General features: G+C 36.0%; 2 protein-coding genes across 5 annotated transcripts in view; one reads left to right on the top strand and one right to left on the bottom strand.

The window, feature by feature from the left end:
* Positions 1-464: 464 nt before the first annotated feature.
* On the bottom strand, positions 465-2,695 carry LOC129042128 (uncharacterized). The gene is made up of 2 exons (XM_054497687.2): positions 2,086-2,695; positions 465-1,648 (listed from the first exon to the last, which is right to left on the bottom strand). Exons 1-2 carry the CDS (start codon positions 2,666-2,668, stop codon positions 1,557-1,559), a joined length of 675 nt encoding a protein of 224 aa, XP_054353662.1. The 5' UTR covers positions 2,669-2,695; the 3' UTR covers positions 465-1,556.
* Positions 2,211-24,173, top strand: part of RAD21 (RAD21 cohesin complex component) — a 28,879-nt gene continuing 6,916 nt past the window's right edge. The window contains exons 1-9 of one of the 4 annotated variants that reach the window (XM_054497903.2): positions 2,211-2,451; positions 10,300-10,475; positions 13,823-13,952; positions 15,150-15,249; positions 18,636-18,742; positions 19,614-19,820; positions 20,309-20,434; positions 20,789-20,911; positions 22,621-22,844. In XM_054497903.2, the coding sequence (XP_054353878.1) occupies positions 10,332-10,475; positions 13,823-13,952; positions 15,150-15,249; positions 18,636-18,742; positions 19,614-19,820; positions 20,309-20,434; positions 20,789-20,911; positions 22,621-22,844 (1,161 nt within the window). In that variant the 5' untranslated portion in view covers positions 2,211-2,451; positions 10,300-10,331. Of the gene's footprint in view, positions 2,452-2,503; positions 2,948-10,299; positions 10,476-13,822; positions 13,953-15,149; positions 15,250-18,635; positions 18,743-19,613; positions 19,821-20,308; positions 20,435-20,788; positions 20,912-22,620; positions 22,845-24,173 lie in introns of those variants that run through there. The other 3 variants (XM_063669036.1, XM_063669037.1, XM_054497899.2) reach the window with 3 other exon arrangements.

Genomic DNA, 24,173 nt, shown 5'->3' with positions numbered 1-24,173 from the left:
ACGGTAAGTTATTAACTATAGTTTCCCTATTGTGCTACCAAACACTAGACTTTATTCTTTCTTTCTAATTGTATTTTTGTACCAAATCTGAGGGGGCAGATTTTGTACTCATCTGCCCCCTCCCCACTACCTTTCCCAGGCTCTGGTAACCATCATTCTACCTTCTATCTCAATGAGTTCTTTTTTTTTTTTTTAAGCTCCCACATATTAGTGTGAACATTCACACTAATGTCTTTCTGTGCCTGGTTTATTTCACTTAATGTCTTCCAGTTCTATCCATGTTGCAGCAAATGAAAGGACTTTTTTTTCTTTTTTATGGCTGAAAAATATTATCTTGTGTATATGTACCACATTTTCTTTACCCATCTATCCACTGATGGACACTTACGTTGATTCCATATCTTGACAATTGTGAATCTTGCTGCAATAAATGTGAGAGGGCAGATACCACTCTGATATACTGATTTCCTTTTTTTTTTTTTTTTTTGGTATTTACTCAGGAGTGGGATTGCTGGCTCATATGGTGGCTCTATATTTAGGTTTTTAAGGAATCTCTATACTGTTCTTCACAATGCTGTACTAACGTACGTTCCTACCAACAGTGTATGAGTGTTCCTCTTTCTCCACATCTTTATCAGCATTCATTATTGCCTGTATTTTGGATAAAAGCCATTTCAACTGGGATGAGATTATACCTCATCCCAGTTTTGATTTGCAATTCTCTGATGATTAGTGATGTTAAGCATTTTTTCATATACCTGTTGGCCATTTGTATGTCTTTTTTGAGAAATATCCATTCAGGTCTTTTGCTCAATTTTAATTGGATTATTTTCCTATTATATTGTTTGAGCTCCTTATATATTATGGCTATTAATTCTGTGATAGATGAGTAGTTTGCAAGTATTTTCCCCCACTTGATGGGTTGTCTCTTCACTTTGTTGTTTGCTTTGCAGAAGGTTCTTAGCTTGGCATGATCCCATTTGTCCATTTTTGCTTTGCTTGCCTATGCTTTTAAGGTCTTACTGAGAAATATTTGGTTGTGGAGCATTTCCCTAACATTTTCTTCTAGTAGTTTCAATAGTTTCAAATCTTAGATTCCAGTCTTCAAGCCATTTTGTTTTGATTTTTTTAATATGGCAAAAGATAGTGATCTGTTTCATTCTTCTACATATAGTTATCTAGTTTTTCCAGAACAATTTTTGGAAGAGACCGTCCTTTTCCCAACGTATGTTCTTGGCAGCTTTGTCAGAAATTAGTTGACTGTATATGTATTGATTTATTTATAGGTCCTCTATTCTGTTCCATTAGTCTATGTGTCTGTTTTTATGCCAGCATCATGCTGTTTTGTTTACTATCACTTTGTAGTATAATTTGAAGTCAGGTAATGTGATGCCTCCAACTTTATTCTTTTGCTCAGGATTGCTTTGGCTATTCTGGGTCTTATTGTGGTTTCATATAAATTTTAGGATTTTTTTCCTCTTTCTGTGAAGAATGTCATTGATATTTTGATAGGGATTACATTGAATCTGTAGATTGCTCTGGGTAGTATGGAAATTTTAACAATATTGATTCTTCCAATCCATGAACATGGAATATATTTCCATTTTTTGTGTGTCCTCTTCAATTTCTTTCATCACTGGAAAGATCTCTACAATAAAAACAAAAGTAAATTTCTTCATGGTACAAGTAAGTCTTTTAAGATAAGAAATTTTAAGATTCCTCCCAAGCAATACTGAAAATTTCCAAAAGGCAGTTATTATCTCTGTTATATTAATCACTATATCCAGAGCCCAAAGTGTAGCAAACAGAAGATCCTCTATAATATAGGTTGACTGAATAAATGAACCTCTATATTTTACGGAGTTAGTTTGAGGTTTTTATGTTACTTTCATCCCTATAGAGCCATAAAATGAATTTTTTGGTGGGGGCACACAAAATTGCACCGCGACAGCTTTTTTCTTTAAAACAAGCACAAGAATAAAGCTAAACGCAAATATTCACCGCACTGGAAAGCACTGCGCGTGCGCTTTCCTACTTTATTGGCTAACACCGCAACTCTCAAAGACCCTCTCGCAAGAGAATCACCTTTGCGCTTGCTCAGTTGCGGACTCCACAAACAGAGGGCGGGTTCCAAAGAAAAGGAAATAGTCATTGCGCCTGCGCCGCTCCTTCTAGGAGGCTTAGGCTGGCTGCGCAGGCGCACAGGTACCATTTTGACCGTAAACATCCTGCCGATTTGAACCGAGGATTTGGGCGGCAGGAAGAGCCGCGGCGTAACGGCAGCCATCTTGTTTGTTTGAGTGAATCGGAAAGGAGGCGCCGGCTGTGGCGGCGGCGGGAGCTGCTCCGACGCTACACCTCGCAAGGGCTCCCCCCTTTCCCCGCCCCCTCCCCCGACCCTTTTCCCCTCCCCGGGCCACCCAGCCCGCCCAACTCCCAGCGGAGAGCAAGGTAAGAGACTCGGCCGACCCCTTCTTTTCCTCCAGCTCCCTCCCCCCACTTTTCCCCGCCGCTCTGCCGTCGGGGAGCCGGACTCCTGGGGGCGGGAGGGCGAGGGAGAAGGCAGCCCTCGCCGCGCCCACGCGTGCTGCCACCCTCCCGGCGCCCAAGCGGCGGCGCCACCCGCCCAGTCCCCTTCGCCCCGGGCCCGCCCTCGGCCCGGACCCATGCAGCTTGGACCCGCATCATCGCTTGTTCGATAACAAATGATTCTGATCCTTTCTGAGATCTACGAAGGCTGTTACCCTGCAGGTCCATCTCACGTCCCCCAGGAGGCCGGGGAAACCCTGGGCTGCCAAGGGAGGGGAGGAGGTTTGAACGAGCCCGCTCTGGGGACCGGGCTGCCTACTCCGCGGGTAAAAATGGCTGTCTGGGAGGAGGCGGTGGCGGGCCCGGCGCCCGCGGTGCCAGCCCCGGGAGCAGCGACCTTCCGCCGAACCGAACTCGGGTGCGGGGCTCAAGAAAGTGCGGACCTGGGGGGGCTGGGCGGGGGGCGGGGGGGTTGGCGGGTGCCCCTCGGCCAGTGACTGCTGCTGCCCTCCCGTTTTAAAAAGATAATTTTTACGTTAGGAATGCTAAATATTGCACAGACGCGTGGAAAAAGAGACGGAGGGAAGTTGCTTCTTTTTCCAAGGATATTTGCATAATTGGTTTTCCCCTCAACTTTGCCGATCATTCTTTAAAGTGATTAAGGATATCGGGTGTTGTAGAGACGCTCTGGGGGAGGTGTGTGTTTCTGATAAATGCTTGATGCCCTTTTCGTCGCTGAAAAAGGCTTTTTGCGAATGATCCGCTCTGATAGTTCGGGGTGACACTGTCGGGTTGTGCTGCCAGACTTAGTGGCCTTCTTCAAATTTGTAAGAGGGAAACGCTGGGGGATTTACTTGGTCACTCTGATTTGTTAGTGTCTTCAGCGTGAAAAAAAACAGCGTTTGTGTGAAGGGTTTCTGGGAAAGGCTTGTGTTTATCGGCTTCTTTTTGCAAGGGAAAGTTAATATTTGCTGTCATACTGGTTAGAAGAGTAATTGGTTTTCAGGCAAAAATTTCTATTTTCTTAAATTGGGTGTAAATGCCAGCGGGCTGTGCGAGTCTGTAGAATTTTGGAGACAGGCAGGAGAAGGTTTCTGAAATCGTGAAGTCATTAAATACCTTTGTTAATGTCGGAGGCAACTAATTATTTTTGGAAAGGCATTGATGACATGCGCCATATCTGATCTTCAAATAAGTGAACAGTTTGTATAATTGAGGTGACAGCAGTGCATAACTAATAGACATAGTGCTTTTTTTATACACAAGTCAGAATTACAAAAGAATTTCTGGTGAATTATTTTGTGAAACATACAAATTCTAAGAAACTCTTTTACAGTTTGGTACAGAATAGAAATTTTCTAATTCTTGAGAAATAAGGTTGTGCTTTTAGTTTAAATGTCAAACCAGGGTTGTTAGGCATGATTATACTGGCTGGTTAATGTTTTGCTGCAAGATTGTCTTCAGAGTTACTCTTCGCATCAGCAGTGGCACTATGTTAGGTGTGCCCTTGTATTTAATTTTCATAATCTTTTTTGGTGAATATTATCCCACTTTATAGTTGAGAAGTAACTTATTCACCGTTACAAAACAACTGAGCAAAGAGGGAGCTGAATTTGAACCTACGACTGTCTGATTGTAAAACTCTTGGTCAAAGGATGTTAGAACCAAAACAGAGGAGATTTCTAGTGTGCAGGGTTAGAAATATCTTCGGAGATCCTTCCCCCCACTCCCCTGAAGAGGTAGCTCCATTCTGATTTGAGTTAGGTATTGATGTTTTCAAAGGTTAGGTAAACCACCAGATTTCAACCTTTCAGGTTTTCATAGTAGGGAAACTGAACTGCATAAAGGTTAGGCAGCTTAACCTGCTAGTTAATGACAATAGCAGGATTATGTCTTTACTTCTGAGATAGTAGTTTTTACTTTGAATAGGTGGTGTACATGTATGTCCCGAGTTAAACTATACGTGTGTGTGTGTGTGTGTGTGTGTGTATCTCAAACAGTACAAAAAGTTAGGCCTCACTTGCCCTGCATACCTACTTTCCAGAGGTAACCAGTATCACCAGTTTCATGTGTACGCCACAGGTATTTTAAGCTTATTCAAGAACTCGTAAATATATAGAGAAAGAGCATTCTTTTTTAAAACTCCAACTTTTCTGCACTTAACCTGGAGATTTTCCATGTTAGTACAAATGTATTCTTGTTTAAAGCTGTACTGTATAATTGTCCCTTGATATTAAAGGGAAATTGGTTCCAGGACCAAAACCACGAATGCTCAAGTCGCTTATATGAAATAGTGTAGTATTTGCATATAACCTACTAACATCCCATATACTTCAAATCATCTCTATTTATAATATTACAATGTAAATGCTATGTTAATAGTTAATATAGTTATAGTTTTTTATTAGTATTATTTTTTATTGTTGTGTTTTTTTGTCTCCGCCCTCCAACAATTTTTGATCCTGGGTTGGTTTAGTCCATGGATGCAGAAGCCATGGATAAGGAGGACTGACTATATTCCATTGTTTTGGGTTTATTAATTTTTTATATCACTTATTGATGGCCAAGTAGGTTATTTCGAATGTTCTGTTCTGCTCTGGCAAGGCAGCATAGTGTTGTAGTTAGAAGTGTGGATTCTGAAGTTCAAGTTCCACTTCCATTAAATACTAGTGACATTTACTTATCTTCATCTGTTTTCTCCATCTCTAAAATGGGCCAGTAATTTACTTCTGTAGGACAGTCATGAAGAGGTTGGATACATAAAACACGTAGTGCTTAGTAAGTTTTCTTTGGGTTTTTTTGTGTTTGGTTTTTTGGTTTTGTCTTTAGTAATATGCATTTCCAAGTATATCTTTTGTATTGATTACTGAAAGTGCAATTTCTGGCTAGAAAGCGTAAGTGAAATTTTTATAAAATGTTGTCATATTGTCCTTCAGAGAGGACAGTACGAATTTACACAACCACTGTCCTGCCATGCTTTCTAACGAGTGAAATATTGGTAATGACTGATACTATCCTAGAAGCATGAGCCTCAGTTTGATTCTTTGAAACAGTCTTAAATTGCCATTTTTTGTATTGAATATGTTCTAAAATAGCAATCTTTCTGCTGTTTCACATCAGACTTTAATTTTTTAGGATCAATTGAAAAAAATTGCTTCCCGCTTTAGAAAAAAATGATTCTCAAATCATGAAATGCTAAGTTGTGCTCTGGTATCAAATGCAGATTTTCTGCACAGGGTTTTCATAAAAGATTTAGCAGAATATAGAATCTTCAAAACCTAAAGAGATTAATCGACTTTTTTAAAGATTGGATAAAGTTTGGTATTATCAAGGAAAAAAAAAATTGGCTTAAAAGGCAATTATAATTACACTTTCTCCTTATTCAGATATACACCAGGAGTCGATCCACCACTGCTCCTTTGGCTTCCTTTAGTTATTAGAGTGATTTCCTTTTGCTAATTGTTTCCCACATAATTTTAGCATCACTCTGCCTTCCTTAGCCCCATCCTATGCCAAACAGGCTTCTGTTTAGGAATCTCTGCCTCTGCATAGCTGGGATATTTTAGGCACGGTGCTCTGACCAGCAGCTGAAGTGCTGTCCAAGAGCTACTGACACCTGTTGAAAAATGCCAGTAGTTTTAATTTTTAAAACATCTAAAATTTTTTACATATGCCAATTATGAGATCACTTGGTGGATCTTATTTACTTATTCATTAAGCACATATTTAGTAATTGTCATGCGACAGATAGTATTCTAGAAGCTTAATATTAAGGAGTTTTTTGTTTAGGATACAGTTGCTTGCTTCCATAGTGGAACTTGGGGCTTGTCCTTACAACAGCGATTATATTTCTCAGAACATGCTGCTATGTTGGATTTCTGTAAAGTTCTCTAGGTTTTATTTATAACATAGTAGGAGCAGCTTAAGTTTTGTGATAACATTTTAAGGCTTGAAGTAGGCACTGATTTGAAACATAGGAGGCTCTCTTCCAGTGTGGGAAGCATGTTTTAATCTATAAAATACCAAATGGCAAATAAAGCACCTTTGAGGTGTTATTTAATGCTCGTACTTTAAGAATATTTTGTCTGAGTTCTTAGTATAGAATATAGTATTTCTTCATTCTTTAATTTCTTTTTTTTTTTAAAAAATAAACACAGGGTCTTGCTATATTGACCAGGGTGGTCTGGAACTCCTGCCCTCAAGCATTCCTCTTACCTTGGCCACCCAAAGTGCTGGGATGACAGGCGTGAGCCACCACGGCTAGCCAATTTCTTCCTTCCTTAACTCCAAATTTAGGAGGAAGAGTTTAGAACATTAGACAGTTGACAAAGCCTGGTTTTTTTTCTTTTGAGAAAAAGTTTTTTTTAGTATGAATTAATAATCCTTTGGGAACATTAGATTCAGAGAATGAGAATTTCAAGACTCTTTACTGTTAAGTGATGGAAATGGAGATAAGGCAAACCTGACTGCAGTAGTCTTGCACCACAGCCCCCCACCCTCCCAAATATTTTTGACATGTAAGAAATCTGTTGCCTGTGATACGCTTAACTAAAATATTTTTTCTCTACATCATTGGAAAGAATTGGCATATTTTTAATTGAAAGTACGGTAATCAAAATTCTCATTTTAAGATTTACAGACTGTGAAAAAATGAAAAATAATTACTCTGTATCTTTTAGAAAAAAGCTAATTCAAGAGATTTTAGTCCCACCTGCGGTGTAAGAGATCCAGCTTCTCTGTGTCTTTTTCAGCATTTGATGTTGCTACTATTTTTTAATTTAGCTCTTTTATTAAATATTAAGTGTGTGGTGATAATGTTTTTGGCCTTAATTTGTATTTCTCAAATGCCTAGGGTAATTGAACATCTCATGTCCTTATTTGTCATCAGTAAACCTCTTCTGTGAAATTTCTCCTCTTTGGCTCACTTTTTTTTTTCTTTTTAGACCGAGTCTTGCTGTGTCACCCAGGCTAGAATGCAGTGTCGCGATCTCAGCTCGCTGCAACCTCCACAGCCTGGGTTCAAGCAGTCCTCCTGCCTCAGCCACCTGAGTAGCTGGGATTAACGGGCACATGCCACCACATGTAGCAGTTTCTGTGTTTTTTAATAGAGATGGGGTTTTGCCAAATTGCCCTGACTGGTCTTGAACTCCTGGCCTCAAGTGATCTGCCTGTCTCGGCCTGCCAAAGTGCTGGGATTACACGCATGAGCCAGCATGCCTGGCCTCTTTTGCTTACTTTCTAATTGGATTTTTTTTTTTCTTGTTACCCCTGAAGTTTTGAGAATTCTTTACATATTCTGTATCTGAGTTCTAGTCAGATGTGTGGTTTACAAATATTTTTTCCCCAGTCTATAGCTTGTCTTTGCATTTCTTTCGTAGAGCAAAAGTTTAATTTGATAAAGGCGAATTTATTGAGCAAGAACTTTTCCTTCATGGGTTGTGTTTTTGATGTGTCAAAATTTTTACCAAGCTTTAGGTACTGAAGGTTCCCTTCTGCCATTTTTAAAAAGTTTTGTCTATTCTGAATTTTTATATAATGTGTGAGATTTAGGTGGAGGATTTTTTCCTTGCCTTTTTTGTTTTGTGGGGAGTGTGTGCGTGCGTGCCTGCGTGTTTTCTGGTCTTCAGATCGTATGTAATCATTCCAGCACCATTTGTTGAAAAATCTATCATTTCTCCATTAGATAGCTTTTGCATCTTGTAAAAAAAAAAAAAAAATTAGTTGAACTTAGTTGTGCGGGCTATTTCTGGGTTCTCAGTTCTGTTACATTGACTGTTTCCTCTGCCAATACCAATCTTGAGGATTATGCTATATAGTAAGTCTTGAAATCAAATAGACTAATTTTTATCACTTTTTTCAAAATAGTTTTAGTTTATTTGCTTTTCCATATAAATTTGATAATCTTGCCTATAAATTTAAAAAACTCACTTATTTTGATAATTGTATTAAAGTTTCTTTAACAACTAAACATATACTTAACAATACTTGTCAGCAGTCACACTTCGGGACAGTTGTCCTAGAGAAATTAAAACTTAACGTTCACCAAAAGTCTGTACATGAATATTTATAGCAGCTTTATTTGTAATAGCCAAAAACTGGAAACAACTAAATGTCCTTCAGTAGGTGAATGTCCAAGCATATGGTGGTATATGAATCTCACAGAATGCTGTCCAGCAGTAAAAGGGAATATACTACTGATAAACATAACAACTTGGATCACAGAAGCATTGTGCTAGATCCAAAAAGCCATTTCAAGAAGTCACATACTATATGATTCATTTATATAATTTTCTCAAAACAACAAAATTAAGTCCAGTGTGGTGACTCAACACCTGTAGTTTCAACTACTTGAGAGGCTGAGGCAGGAGGATTGTTTGAGCCTAGGAGTTGAAGGCTGCAGTGAGCTATGATCACATCACTGCACTCCAGCCTGGGAGACAGAATGAGACCCCATCTCTTAAAAGAAAAAAAGTGACAAAATTAGAAATGTAGAACAGGTGGTGCTTGTCAAGACTTAGGAATGGCAGAGAGAGAGGGATGAATATGATGAGTTTTGTAGTGATGGAATAGCTGTGTATCTTTTTGCAGTGGTGATTATACAAATCTGCATATGTGATAAAATGGTATAAAAGTCTGTAGACACATTGAATCAATGTCAGTGCCCTGGTTTTGATACTATATTGTAGTTATTTAAGATGTCACCATTGGAGGAAACTAGGTTTAAAAAAGTACATGGGACCTACTCTGTGTATGACTCCCTGTGACTCTATTTCAAATTAAAATTTTAAAGTGCTTTTTATGTATTGTACACGTACTTGATTTTATTTCTGTAAAGCAAGGCATATATCATTTTCTAGTCATGGACATTTTAGAAAAAAATTAAAACAATAGACTTGTTTTAAATCTGGAAATTCATTCGCCGAAGTAGATTTCTTTTAAATGTGTGAAAGAGGGAAATTAAATGATATAAAGGAAATATCCTGCAGATAATATACTCTTCTGAACTGGGGTTTTCAAGCAGCCTTTCTTAATACATTAGAGTGCTGAAGGAAAGTAAAATGTCAGTAACATATTTGTGATTCCAAGACTTTCAGTCATAAGATAAATCTGCTGTACCATTGTCCTTGAGTTAATATTTAAATTATAAGTAGATAAATGCTTTGTAAATTCTTAAGTTAAGAAAACTATATATAATTGTTTACCTTTTTTGAACGTCAATTTTTCTAAACTACCCAGCTGTAAAATGGGGCCAGCCCACCTGCTTAGCTTTGCTTGGTGGAATATGAAATGCTTAGTACAGTAGTTTTTGTGTAGTAGCAATTTTACAGATAATTTATCCCAGAATCGCGATTTTTAATGGGATTCTAAAAATGGAAATTTCCACAGATTTTTATCTGTGCCTGAGTATCTTTCTTCATAGATTTTCTTTTCTTGCCATGAAAAATAAATTCTCTAGCTTTTGGCCAGTAAACAGACTATTTCTACTGTTAATCAAGATAGAAATGAAACAAGGCATGAAAGCAATTTGACTCTTGTCCCTTTTACTTTCAGTTCTTAGTATTTTGGGGTCTGTTTTTTTTTTCCCTCTCTCAAAATTAAAACAATAGATTTGTTTCAAATCTGTTGTTTTTAAAATACATATTAAACATTTACTCAAGCATTTTGTAGTTTTTATATTAAAGAGAGAAGAAAAATTTTAAATTTCTTATGTCTTGACAAGTATTTAAATTGTCAGATGATATTTGTATTAACTTTTTTTTCCCCTCTTAGGTTTTCTTCTATTTTCATAGCCAGCCAGAACAATGTTCTACGCACATTTTGTACTCAGTAAAAGAGGGCCTCTGGCCAAAATTTGGCTAGCGGCCCATTGGGATAAGAAGCTAACCAAAGCCCATGTGTTCGAGTGTAATTTAGAGAGCAGCGTGGAGAGTATCATCTCACCAAAGGTATGTTTGATGTTGACATTTTTATTCACTTTGGTGATTGTTTATTGATATGTGAAATAGAACTTCTAAAACAGTTTTTTTAGGTAGGGGCATTGGAGCGCAAGGAAAATCCTTAGAAGTGTTTATTATGTGAAGTCCTTATCACCTCTAGATACACTTGATAGGATTATGGTATGATTCTCTTTTTCTTTAAAAAAAAATCTCTTAAGTGCATATATTTTGATTTGCCTATTTTTAATGGCAAATAAGCATCAGTCAGGGCAGTGCCCAAATATTGTTTACTGATCTGTTCCTTAGAGGAGCTTTTATTTGAGACCCTGTCTCAAAAAAAAAAAAAAAAAACCGACATGGAAGTGCTGTAAATGCATATTACTTAGTAAAATAAGCCAATCTAAAAAGGCTACATATTATATGATTGCAGCTATAGGACATTCTGGAAAAGCCAAAACTATACAAATGAGACAGTAAAAAGATGGGAGGTTGGGGAGAGAATGGAGGGTTGAGTAGGCAGAGCACAGACTGTTCTTTTTAGAGCAGTAAAACTGTTTTGCATGATAGTATAATAGTTAACAAATTCCATTTACATTTGTCCAAACTAATAGAATGTATAACACCAAGTGTGAACCCTGATGTAAACTAGGGACTTTTGGTAATGATGTTTTAATATGTTTATCGATTTTAATAAATGAAACACCGATGGGAGGTGTCAGTTGTGGGGAAGATTATCTGTATGTGAGGAAGGGGGTGTTTATGAGAAATCTGTGCCTTTTCCTAAGTTTTGCTCTATTTCCTGGATGCATCCTTCTAACAATCATTATGTTAGTTGTTATTTATATACACAAAGAAAACTTGCGTACATGTACACAGGAAAGCCTAGAAGGTATACCAAAAGATTATTACAGATTTCTGTAGGTGGTAGGATTACAGGTTGTTTTATTTTCTTTTTAAAGACTAGCCATTTAGTAAACATTTCTTGTTAAATGTTTGTTCACGCCCTTAAGTGTTTCTTAAGATTTATTTTTAAGATTATAATTGATAGGCCAAGTGATGTACATGTTTTTGAGATTTGTGATATGCACCAACAGTTTGTTCTGGTGAGATCATACCAGTTTGCACTGCTGGTCAAATTGTATGAGAACATTGGTATTTTCAATTTTTTTTATAGGTATGCTTACTGGGATAAGTTAATGGAAAACGTAGAAATCGTACTCTTTTCTGGAAAGTGTATGTGTGGCTAATCTTTAACATCCGTAAGCAAATATTGAGTGGCTTAAAAGGATAACACATTTTTTTCATGATATGTACCTGGTACTTTGTGCCACTTTAGGGACACTACAAAAGAGTATGAGATAATCTGATAATTGAACATATACACGAACAGCCACAAAGGAAAGCAGACAGTTCAGGAATAATGTAAAAGACTGTAATGTGTTTATGAGAGAAAGTGATTTTTCTTCAAATTTTTTAAACCATTTCTACCTGATCTTTTATCTATTTGGTAAAAGGATGTAAAGATATTTCCCCAGAGTGAACTGGCCTGAAATTTCTAATGTTTGCTTTGGTGTGCAGTTCTTGTTGTGAAAATGTCAGTTTAGTTGTTTAGCATAAGTGTCACACGTGGCTTATTTGCAACTGCAAGCTTGCATACTCTTTCTCTTCTCTCTTCCACTCCCCCATTGGAAGAACCACTGGCCCTATTTGCAGAGCTTTCCCAGAATATGTGGCCTGGAATCTTTATTATATTTATGTTTACATTTTAACACACACTAGCTCAAAAACATATGCCATACCTCATTTTATCTACTCCTAGGCTAAACTCTGAACCAGACTAATCCAGAAAGAAAGCTTTTGCCCAAACACAACTTTTTGAAAGTTGCTAGTTCTAGATAAGATAATAGTTAGCAGAGGTTTTTTTTCCCCTCCTTTGTTCTTAGGTGAAGGTTCAGTAAATATTAAATTTTATAACACCACATAAAAATAGATTCTGTTTTTCCATTAGGAGCAACATTTTACTTTGACTTTTTTTAAAATTAGGGATTCATTGTCTGATAAATTCTGAATTTGATCACAAATTTGGTATAATTTCGGATGTCTAAAAATGTATGGCTATAGACATCATCATTTATGCTGTAAGTCACATAAAATGCTCATAAATTCAGAACCTTAGAGTCATAAGTAGGGTCCTAGAGTGCTGTGGAGAATACACATAAAATTTAAAATACAACATTTTCTTTTACAAATAACAATATACTAATCATAATTTAAACATTAAGCAAATGTTTAAAAGCTTTTTTTGTTACCTTAGAACTTGTTGTGTTTTATGGCATGGTTTGGGAAAGTATCGGGATGTTAGAGTTCATATTGCCTTGTTCTTTCAGTAAATTTTCCTTATGGCTAGAGGAATTTTGAATACTTGTGTTTAGATGGAGTCTTATCTCATTGTTTTATCAACTACTGCTTTTCCACATACTGTATCCCATATTAATGTTGATCAAGATCTGCCTTGAAAAAAAGGTTGGGAGTATATTTTCTGGTGAAAAAAAGCTATGGATACTATTGTTCTTTATCAATTAGTATGCTTTCCAAACTTTTTTTTAAATCAGTATGCTTTCCAATTAATGGAAACTTAGTAAAAAGTAGCTTAAACAATAAGGGAAATAACAGGCTTAATTAACTAAAATTTTGGAAACAAGGAGATCTGAGATTGGTACAGCAGCTTGATTATGTCATCCAAGGACTCTCCATCCTTACTTAGTGTGTTGGCTTCCTGTCCTCATACTTTAGCATTGTAATTTACAGGGTGACTGCATGAAGCACCAAGCAAGCCCTGCCTATTCGCAAAGCAGGAAAGAGTTCGAAGGAAGAGAGAGACGTCGTTCTTTTGGGGGGAAATACCTTTCTCAGAAACTCTCTGGCATACTTCACCTATTACTCAATTGGCTGAAGTGTGTTTCATGCCCACTGAAGAACAGGTATTAGCAGAGAGGAATGAGACATCTGTCAATGTGGGGGACATTTGCTTCTCAAACAAAATCAGAATTGACTTAGCAAGAAACAATGGCTCTGGATCGGCAACCAAAAGTGTTACGTGCTCCCTAATGTGCTAATGACACAATTCATGGAATGGTTTAGTGCTTGCTTCGTAGCTTCCTTCATGTTTGTGTTAATTTGTGAATTACCACTCATTCTGTCTTTTCAGAATATTCGATATTCAGGGAATTTATAGGTAAGGACAGTGAGAAATGTATATGATTATAAGGCAACTTTAAAGGAAAAAGATAAAAAAATAAAGACTATGAATGGCACGAAATGCAGGTTTTGGAATATGATTAATGTTTTATTCATAGGTGAAAATGGCATTACGGACATCAGGACATCTCTTACTGGGAGTAGTTCGAATCTATCACAGGAAAGCCAAATACCTTCTTGCAGACTGTAATGAAGCATTCATTAAGATAAAGATGGCTTTTCGGCCAGGTATTGTTGAACTTGTTTGGTTTTTGTTGTTGTTGTTGTTGTTTACTTTGGAGTTTCTCATGTTTTTTGTGTTACCATAGCTAAACACATTTTCTAAATCTACATGCTTTGTTATAATTGAAATACAAGGAACCCTTCAAAGATAGATCAAGGCTTGGGGAGGCAGTGCTTCAAGGGAGGAAACCTACTTGTGTCTGTTCTCCCTGTGAAGTAATGGAGCTCACCCCCTTTTGTTCTTCCTTTGGAGGTGCCTTTTTAATACTTTTTTCAGCAGCTTACATAGACTGAGTCATCAAGAGGTTGAAATGTTAAAAACTAATTGTTATGTAATGATTTTTTAAATTATAGCTCAGAAAAGACAATTTTAGGATTTTAAACTTTTTTTCCTAAGTAAATATTCTTTGCAGTTTTTTGTTATTTTGTTTTAGGTAATGATTGGTTATAAAACTGGAGTCTGCCAACCACACCACCATCTAAGTAGATAATTAATATTTAAATTCACATATCTTTCTATAATTTTAAAAGCATTGATGAAATTTTTATTCTAAATTAAAATAATGTGTATTTTATTAAGGAATGCCTTAAACAGTTTCTACTGAGGATACATTCTGGTGCTTCAGTTTATGTCAATATGTGAACAGCAAAATGTCTGAGGTCTAAGATTTTATTTAAAAGTAAAATATTTAGAAAAAGACTACAATACTTAAATTAACATGTGACCAGTAAGCACATTTTATCTAAATAACATGCTGTTTGTTTGTCTTTCAAAGTAAGGCATATTTATTATAGACAACTTGAAAAATATAGGAAAAATATAAAGAAAATGAAAATTTTGTGTAAATCTTTCTCCAAAATAACCAGCTCCTTTTAACATTTAAGGTACTCTTTTGCAGTCATTCTTTTTCCCACCTCATAAATATCATGTTTAATTAGGAAACATTACTAGTTATTTGTTGATATGTCCGTTTAAACATTTATGAGCTTAATGCATAATTAGTGCTTTGACTTTTTCTTAAAGCAAGGAATACGATTTATGAGCATGGAAAAAGAGAAGTACTTGTGCTTCAAGGTATTTTGCATATGTTATCAACCTTTCTATTAGAATATAAACTTAGGAAATTATACCTACTTATCTCCCTCTGATCCCTAGATAATTTATGGGTAGCTAGATATTTAAGCTTAGCATTTCTTTTCTAGGTGTGGTTGACCTGCCTGAGGAAAATCGGGAAGCAGCTTATAATGCCATTACTTTACCTGAAGAATTTCATGACTTTGATCAGCCACTGCCTGACTTAGAGTATGTGTCGTCTTTTAAAAAAAATCGTTGACTTGGTCTACAATAAGCAGTAGTATTAGCTTCCAAATGTATAGTTTTCCTTGGAATGTTTTACATTAACAGGTAGCTAAAATGCATATATATGTTTATTTAGGATAGTATATAAATATGGAACATAAAACCTAGAAAGTTGTTCTTCTGTAAGAAAATCATGTGGATGTCAGCTTTAACACAGCTAAGATGTGAGAGTTTTGACAATCTTAGGCCAAAGCTTACGTAAACTGAAACAGTCAGATATGCTTGTTACATAATGATAGCAGGGAATGTAAACTGTTGCTTCATGATTTTTTTCAGAGTTACATATTAAAGTCAGCTACTGGTTTGGCCAGGCTATACTCAGAGCCATAGTTCTGTTCTGGTGTGTTTTTATTTTTGTTTTAAATGAACATGCGAGATAACTTTTTATGAAGAGCAACAAAGGGTCATTGTCATGACACGCATTTGAGAGGAGAGAGTTACACAGAGATGGCTGTTATAGCAGAGTACTGTAGTATGTTTCCCTTTTCTCAAGCCCTTACGATCCAGCTATCATGCCATGATGTTGGAACGTGACTGTAGCTTTCCAAGTGACTTATTAGCATAACTGACAACCAAGAAACTCTACACCATTACAGATTTCTCTGCTTTTTGAAATGATCTGTGGCTTCTAATTAAGAGTAAGTTATGACCTATTTTGTTATTGCATGTGTGTTGATCAGTTCTAGGCTCTATCTAGCTATTTTACTTTTTTCTCTCTTTTTGACATTTTATTTGAAAATTTTTTATTATGGAAATTTTTAAACATAGCTAATAACTAGAGAAATTAGGATCATGAACCTTATATGTCAGTTATTCAGCTTTTTAAGTTACAAGTATATTGCCAGTCTTATTACATCTATGTTTCCCCAGCTTACCTCACAACCCCCACCAGATTATTTTAAATCAAGTAACAATAATCTTACTTCATCTGTAAATAGTTCGATATTTGTCTCTTAGAGGTAAAGAATTTTTAAAGCCTCCCTGACACATCACACCTTTAAAAAAATTATCAGTTATTCCTTAATATAGACATACCTTGAAGATGCTGTGGGTTTGGTTCCACCGCAGTAAAGCAGGTTACACAAATTTTTGGGTTTCATGGTGCCTATAAAAGTTATGTTCACACTGTACTGTAGTCTATTAAGTGTGCAGTAATAGCATTATGTTTAAAAAAGCAGTGAGCTTATCTTAAAAATACTGCAAAAAAATGTTAGTGATCATCTGCGCCTTCAGCAAGTTGCAGTTCTTTTGCTGATGAAGGATTTGCCTCCATGTTGATGGCCGCTGACTGATACAGGTGGTGGTTGCTGAAGTTTGAGGTAACTGCGGCAATTTCTTAAAATAAGACAACAGTGAAGTTTGTTGCATCAATTGACTCTTTCATGTGAGATTTCTTTGTAGCATACAGTGCTACCCGATAGCGTTTTACCCGCAGTAGAACTTCTTTCAAAATTAGAGCCAATCATCTGAAACCCTACCACTGCTTTATCAACCAAGTTTATGGAATATTCTAAACCCTTTGTAGTTGTTTCAGCAATATTCACAGTGTCTTTACTAGGAGTAGATTCCATCTCAAGAAACCACTTTCTTTGCTCATCCATAATAAGTAACTCCTCATTTGTTAAAGTTTTATTCCAAGATTGCATCAATTTAGTTACACCTTCAGGCTCCACTTCTAATTCTAGTTCTCTTGCTTTTTCCACCATATCTGCAGTTACTGCCTCCACTGAAGTCTTGAACCCCTCAAAGTCATGCATCAGGGTTAATGTTAATTTCTTCCAAACTTTCTGTCTATACCACTGAAACTTTCTCCATATGAACAATAAGGTAGTTTTGTTTTCTTATTCATGTTCACTAGAGTAGCATTTTTCATTTCCTTCAAGAACTTTTCCTTTGCATTCACAGCTTGGCTGTTTGGTTCAAGAGGCCTAGCTTTTAGCCTAAATCAGCTTTAGACATGCCTTCTTCACCAAGCTTATTCATTTCTAGCTTTTGATTTAAAGTGAGATACATGTGACTCTTCATTTTACTTGAACAAATAGTAGCCATTGTAGGGTTATTAATTGGCCTTGTTTCACTGTAGTTGTGTCTCAAGGAACAGGGAGGCCCAAGAAGAGGGAGAAACATTGCGGGGGTGGGGGAGGGCAGGAGCAGTCAGAACACACAGAACATTTCTTGATTAAGTTTGCCCATATTATTTGGGCATCCTTTGTGGCACTCCAAAATAATTAAAATAGTAGCATCAAAGATCACTGGGCCAGGTATGGTGGTTCACACCTATGATCCCAGTGCTTTGGGAGGCTGAGGTGGGAGAATCGCTTGAGGCCAAGAGTTTGAGACTAGCCTGGGCAATATAGTAAGATCCCGGCCCCCCATGTCTACTAAAAAATAAGGAAAAAAATTTTAAAGATCACTAATCAAGATCACCATAACAAATATAATAATGAAAAATTTTTAAATAGCATGAGAATTACCAAAATGTGACACAGAGGCATGAGGTAAGCTTGTGCTGTTGGAAAATGGCACCAACAGACTTGCTTAAGGCAGTGTTACCACAAACCTTTGGTTTGTTAAAAACTCAGCATCTGCGAAACTCAGTAAAACAAAGTGCAGTAAAACAAGGTATGCCTATATGATAGCCAGTCAGCATTCAAATGTCCCCAGTTGACATGTCGGCTTTTTTTTTTTTTTTTTTTCCAGTTTCTGTTGAGGCTAAACAAAGTCTACAAACTGCATCTGGTTGATATAGCTTATGGGTCTTCTGAGAATCTATTACAGTTTTCCAGCCTCCTATTTTTTTTTCCTTGCCATCTATTTTTTGTACAGACTTGGTCAGTTGTTTTGAGGTATTAATGTTCTGGATATGGCTGATAGTGTTTAGATTGGTGTTTAGCATTACACACTTTTTATTTTTTATTTAGTATTTTTAAACTATATGAGAGATTATTCTTTATTAGAGAAAGAAACTGAGTCTCAGGGAAGTCAGGGAACTTTAGAGTTTACACCGCCTGTAAGTTGCAGGGTCCTAATGAAAACCCATGCCTATCTAGCCCATCATTTCTAATTTTTTCCTCTGTACTTGATTTAGTGACTTCTGCATATTACATTGTATTTGCTGATTATTGATGCTTTTCAAATTTAAATACAAGTTAATTTCCAAATCACTTACATTCTTGGATTGTACTAGAATGTACAAAAGTATTAAATATTAAGGCTTCTAAAACTTGGTGGGTTATACATATATATTTAATTTTTCTTATAGAGAGAATTGGGATGTTTTTTCTTATAAATAGACTTGAAACTAAAATGTATTTGACCTTCTTTTAAAGTGACATCGATGTGGCCCAGCAGTTCAGCTTGAATCAGAGTAGAGTGGAAGAGATAACCATGAGAGAAGAAGTTGGGAACATCAGTATTTTACAAGAAAATGATTTTGGTAAAAGAGAAACAAATTACTAGCCATTAATTATAATGTTATATTGTGTTGCTAATAGAAATTTCAAAAGAAAACCAGACTATAGACAGACTTAAAATTTCATGTAATGCATTTTCATCAAGAAAAGAATTTGGCTTTCTACCAGTAGATTAAGCATTATTTTCATACTTAGAGATAATTGTTTACGTACTCCTCTCCCTATATACAATCATAGAACCTATAGCTTTCTGCGAGGAGTCCCAACATTGAAGTGGTGATCACGTTTAAACCAACCATTTTGGAACAGTTAGTTTCCCTATTATACTTGCTATTCAAAAACAGGTATTCAAAACTAGTAGCAAGGCATATTGTTTTTTAAGAGGCAGGGTCTCTGCTGTGTTATCCAGGCTGGAGTGCAGTGGCTCTTCACAGGCTGGATTATAGTACACTACAGCCTCGAACTCTTGGATTCAAGTGATCCTCCCACCTCAGCCTCAAGTAGCTGGGACTACAGGCACATGCCACTGTGCCCAGAACCAGATTCTTTTCTTGATGAAACACATTATAACAGGAAAGTTTCAGCTGTGACTGTTAATATAACTTAACATACATACATATTTAGAGTTTTATCAAACATATTTTAGGATCATTTAAATCTAGATCTAAGTTGGAATTTGCTAGTCATGCCCCAGTGTTGTAGCTGTGTGTAATTGAGTCATTTTTAAAAATTTAGATGCTAAAGATTTAAAGTTTAAACTAGATATTTTAACATTTGAAGATAAGACTTCAGTAAGCAAATGTGACATAATTATAATAAATCATTAGCTGTTTTCTTTTATCATAGTGCTATTTCTAATCTTTCTGAACTAATGACAAATTAAAATTTGTTTAGGTGATTTTGGAATGGATGATCGTGAGATAATGAGAGAAGGCAGTGCTTTTGAGGATGACGACATGTTAGTAAGCACTACTACTTCTAACCTCCTATTAGAGTCTGAACAGAGCACCAGCAATCTGAATGAGAAAATTAACCATTTAGAATATGAAGATCAATATAAGGATGATAATTTTGGAGAAGGAAATGATGGTGGAATATTAGGTATGTGAGAGAATGATGGTTATTCGAACATAAACAGAATTTCTTTATTAAGTTGTAAAGTTTTGGAAGCAGTTGCTAATTCTGAGTCTTGAACAGCTTTTAGATATATATGAGTGAATTGTGATCAGTTGGTTCAATAAGACATTTCGGTAAAACTAGCCTCTTAAAATGTTGTAACAAAACCTAAATATGCTTATCTCAGAATGCTAAATTTTATTAGTACTTAAAACTGTTCTGTTTGTGTTTGAAAGCTGTGTTAAGTAAATACTTTTTAAAATAGATAAATGAACTAGAAAATACAAATGAAGAATGAGAAATTTTTTTTATATACTAAGTGTTTTATAAACTACCTGGAGGAGAAACAGATAAAAATTGAATATATGTTTAAATTTTATCCCTTTTAACATAATTTTGTTTTTCCATTGATTGGCTATTGTGGTTTGGCGTTTCTTTTTCAAATTATAACTAACTTACATTCCCTATTTCAGATGACAAACTTATTAGTAATAATGATGGTGGTATCTTTGATGATCCCCCTGCCCTCTCTGAAGCAGGGGTGATGTTGCCAGAGCAGCCTGCACATGACGATATGGATGAGGATGATAATGTATCAAGTAAGCACTTCATGTTCAGTGATTCTGGTGATGATCGTATGGCATCCAAAAAGATACTTACCATAGAAGATGACAAACTAAAAGTTGTAGTTTGTAATGAATTATAAATATCTTTAAGTACAGTGCTTATGATTACTGGTTCTGATTCTATGTTTAATCTTGCACCCCTCCCCATTTTTTTGGCCGATTGGGTTCAAGTCTGGCGGGGCTTTCCAATTAACTAGAAAAATATTTTTTCTTAGTAATAACAGGATTTCTTTCCATTTCATTAAAAGATTTTTCTCCTCCCCATTTGTGGGATATATATTATATACCAAAGCTTTTTGTGACTCCTTTTTTTTTCTTTTTTTACAGTGGGTGGGCCTGATAGTCCTGATTCAGTGGATCCCGTTGAACCAATGCCAACCATGACAGATCAAACAACACTTGTTCCAAATGAGGAAGAAGCATTTGCATTGGAACCTATTGATATAACTGGTGAGCATATGAACCTTTAGATTTATACAGCATACAACATAAGGTCCTATTTCTGGTTTTTGCCTGTCTACTGATCTGCTACTGTTGTATTAGGTAACTAGGCTTCTTGCTTTTTTCTGTTTCTTTGGCCTGTCTACTGATCTGCTACTGTTGTATTAGGTAACTAGGCTTCTTGCTTTTATGTCACAGTCATCTGTCATAGAGTCTTTCTTCTATCCAATTATAATTTTGAGTATTTTGTAGAATGTCTGTGCAAGTTGCTGTGAAATACAAAAGTATAGAACAAGCTTTCTGATAATGCATATCTTAGTCTCCTGGGGTTCCCAAAAAGTTAGCAGCTTGCTTGTGTAACAACTGGAAAACATTGGAAAGCATTTTTCAATAAAGTACAATTCTAAATGCTGTGCAGTTGGGCTACGAGCTGAAAAAACTAAAAGTATTCTTTTAAAAAAAAACAAAACTGGAGGCTGGTGTGGTGGCTCACACTTGTAATCCAGTACTTTGGGAGGCCCAAGCAGGAAAACCATTTGAGGCCAGGAGTTTGAGACCAGCTTGGGCAGTAAATGTAGTAAGACCTGTCTCTTCAAAAAGAAATTTTTTTTTTTAATTTTATGTACTCTTAGAATTTGCCTTTTTCCACACATTCTGAAAAAAGAAATTTTTTTAAATTTAAAAACTGGAAATGTCAAAATTTCTAGAATAAGTAATCTTTTTCTTGTAGTTTTTTAAGTAACATTGCAAAACACATTATTTAATTTGAGGAAGGCTGCTTCCAAATGACAGACAATTTGAGATAATGGGGATATAAAACTTAACAATTTCTAGATGGTTTATGAGGACAGTAGGATAGAATACTTGAAATTGATTACAGTGTAATTTAGACATAGTTTTTACCTTTAAGCAGAACAAGATTACCCTTTTGGGTTTCCCATTGATGAGGGAAATGGGCAATTAAGTAAAATATATACTGTATTAGACAGTGAGATTAGAGAGAGACTCTCACTGTGTAACATCTTTTTGTATTTTTTTTTTTTAAGTGTTGAACCAAAAACCTTTGGGGTATGTCTGACAGGGTGAAATCTTGAGGATTTTATTTAACCCCATGAGCTTTCTTGCATTTTAAAAAAGTGAGGCAATACAACCCACTTGTAAGTTGTAAAGATTAGAAATGACTCTTAAAATGTCTAGGATGGAGTTACAGGTCTATCTGACTGGGCTTGGGCTTGTTTCATTCTATCAAGCAGCTTCCACAACTACCATATGTGAATTATAACTTTTCTAATAAAAATAACAGTATTTACAATCATTAAAGAAAACTCAATCTGTGAGTTTGAGTGATGGGCCCTGTTTCAAATGAGAAAATGAGCCCAACTCTAAAGAGTGTGATATGTTCATTGTTTACAGTATAAAACTACATAGGCAAAAATGTATTGGCCCTTGCATCATTTGGCTTATTTTGTGCTAAAAGTCTATACATACTCATTCAGCAAATTTTTGTTGAATGCCTATTGTGTTCCAGCCTCTCTTCTGAATGGTGGTTGGAAAACATCAGTTAAAACATTCTATCCTCATGAAGTTTAACTTTTCTGCTAGAGTCTGTGTGTAGAAAAGCAGGGGAATATAGTCAGTCCAGATCTTGTAGCTGTGTGTTCCATGCTGGCCTCTCAGGAAAATGATCTTATTTTTTATTTTTTTTATTATCATCCCAGTTAAAGAAACAAAAGCCAAGAGGAAGAGGAAGCTAATTGTTGACAGTGTCAAAGAGTTGGATAGCAAGACAATTAGAGCCCAACTTAGTGATTATTCTGATATTGTTACTACTTTGGATCTGGCACCACCCACCAAGAAATTGATGATGTGGAAAGAGACAGGAGGAGTAGAAAAACTGTTTTCTTTACCTGCTCAGCCTTTGTGGAATAACAGACTACTGAAGGTAATACAGTTTGCAGAATTTTTACTTCATATACATTTTGAGCATCTTTAAAAAAAGATTCTAAAACCTTTGAATCATTTTTGATCAAGTATTTTGCAACTGTGTGGCACATTTTCTTTTTTCTCCCTTAAATCACAGTGTACTGGGCATAACTTCATCTGAAATATATGGATAAGTGAGACGTGCATTTCTAAAAGATGTAAAATGAATTTTGCTTACATTAAAAAGCCACTGACATGTTTAATAATACTTCTCTCTGTAATTATTAGTTATATCGTCTCAGTGTGTTTTACATCTGAATTCTTGAAATGTTTTCTGAATGAAACATGAGTGGTTCTCCTTTTTCCACAGTAAAGAATTCTGGCTTCAGGAGGTTTTTTGGTTGGTTGTTTTGTTTTGTTTTTTTCCATTTATAGGCTCTTTTCTGCTCACATTCCACAGTATTCCAAAATAAGACTCACAGGTGTCTGGTGAATGAAGCAGTCCTGTTAGGCTATTCTGTCTGAAGTTGAGATATGCACGGAACCTATTGATTTTACCGTGTATTTAGAATATAGTAATATATTCTAAATCTAAAGTATCCCAGAGCAACAAAGTTGTGCTCTTTATTGTAAGCACTATCATATAATTATTTTTAAGAAGGTCCTTAAACTATTTATTCTTTGACTCAGTAATTTCATTATTAGAAATTTTTCCTAAGGAAGTAATTCAAAGTGTGGAAAAGCTATCTCTGTGAAAATGTTGATTCCATTGTTGTTTACAGTTTAAAAGAGAGAAGCCTGAAATAATTTTAAAAGTAGAGGAATGGTTCAAAATGAAATATTATGTAGCCATTAAAAGTAGTTTAAATGAGACCAGGAGCAGTGGCTCATGCCTGTAATCCCAGCACTTTGGGAGGCTGAGGCGAGTGGATCACTTGAGGTCAGGAGTTTGAGACCAGCCGGCCAACATGGTCTGTCCTAATAATATAAAAATTAGTCGTGTGTGGTGGTACACACCTGTAATCCCAGCTACTCAGGAGGCTGAGGCACAAGAATCACTTGAACCCGGGGGACGGAGGTTGCAATGAGCTGAGATTGTGCCACTGCACTCCAGCCTGGGTGACAGAGCGAGACTCTGTCTCAAAAAAAATAGTTTAAATGATAGCTAATAAGGTTACCATATATAAGGGAAGAAAACACAATTTAAAGCTATTTTGTATGAGACCAGTTAGGGTGAGTTTTAATTGATGAATATGAAAATAAACTGCAGGCAGATAAATAGAAAACCCCTTAAGGTTGTGAGATAATGGATACAGTTTTTTTAGTTTATTTAAAATGTCTGCAGTTA

Source organism: Pongo pygmaeus, chromosome 7 (assembly GCF_028885625.2).
Source record: "Pongo pygmaeus isolate AG05252 chromosome 7, NHGRI_mPonPyg2-v2.0_pri, whole genome shotgun sequence".
NCBI lineage: Eukaryota > Metazoa > Chordata > Mammalia > Primates > Hominidae > Pongo > Pongo pygmaeus.
This window is presented reverse-complemented; position numbering and strand designations above follow the sequence as displayed.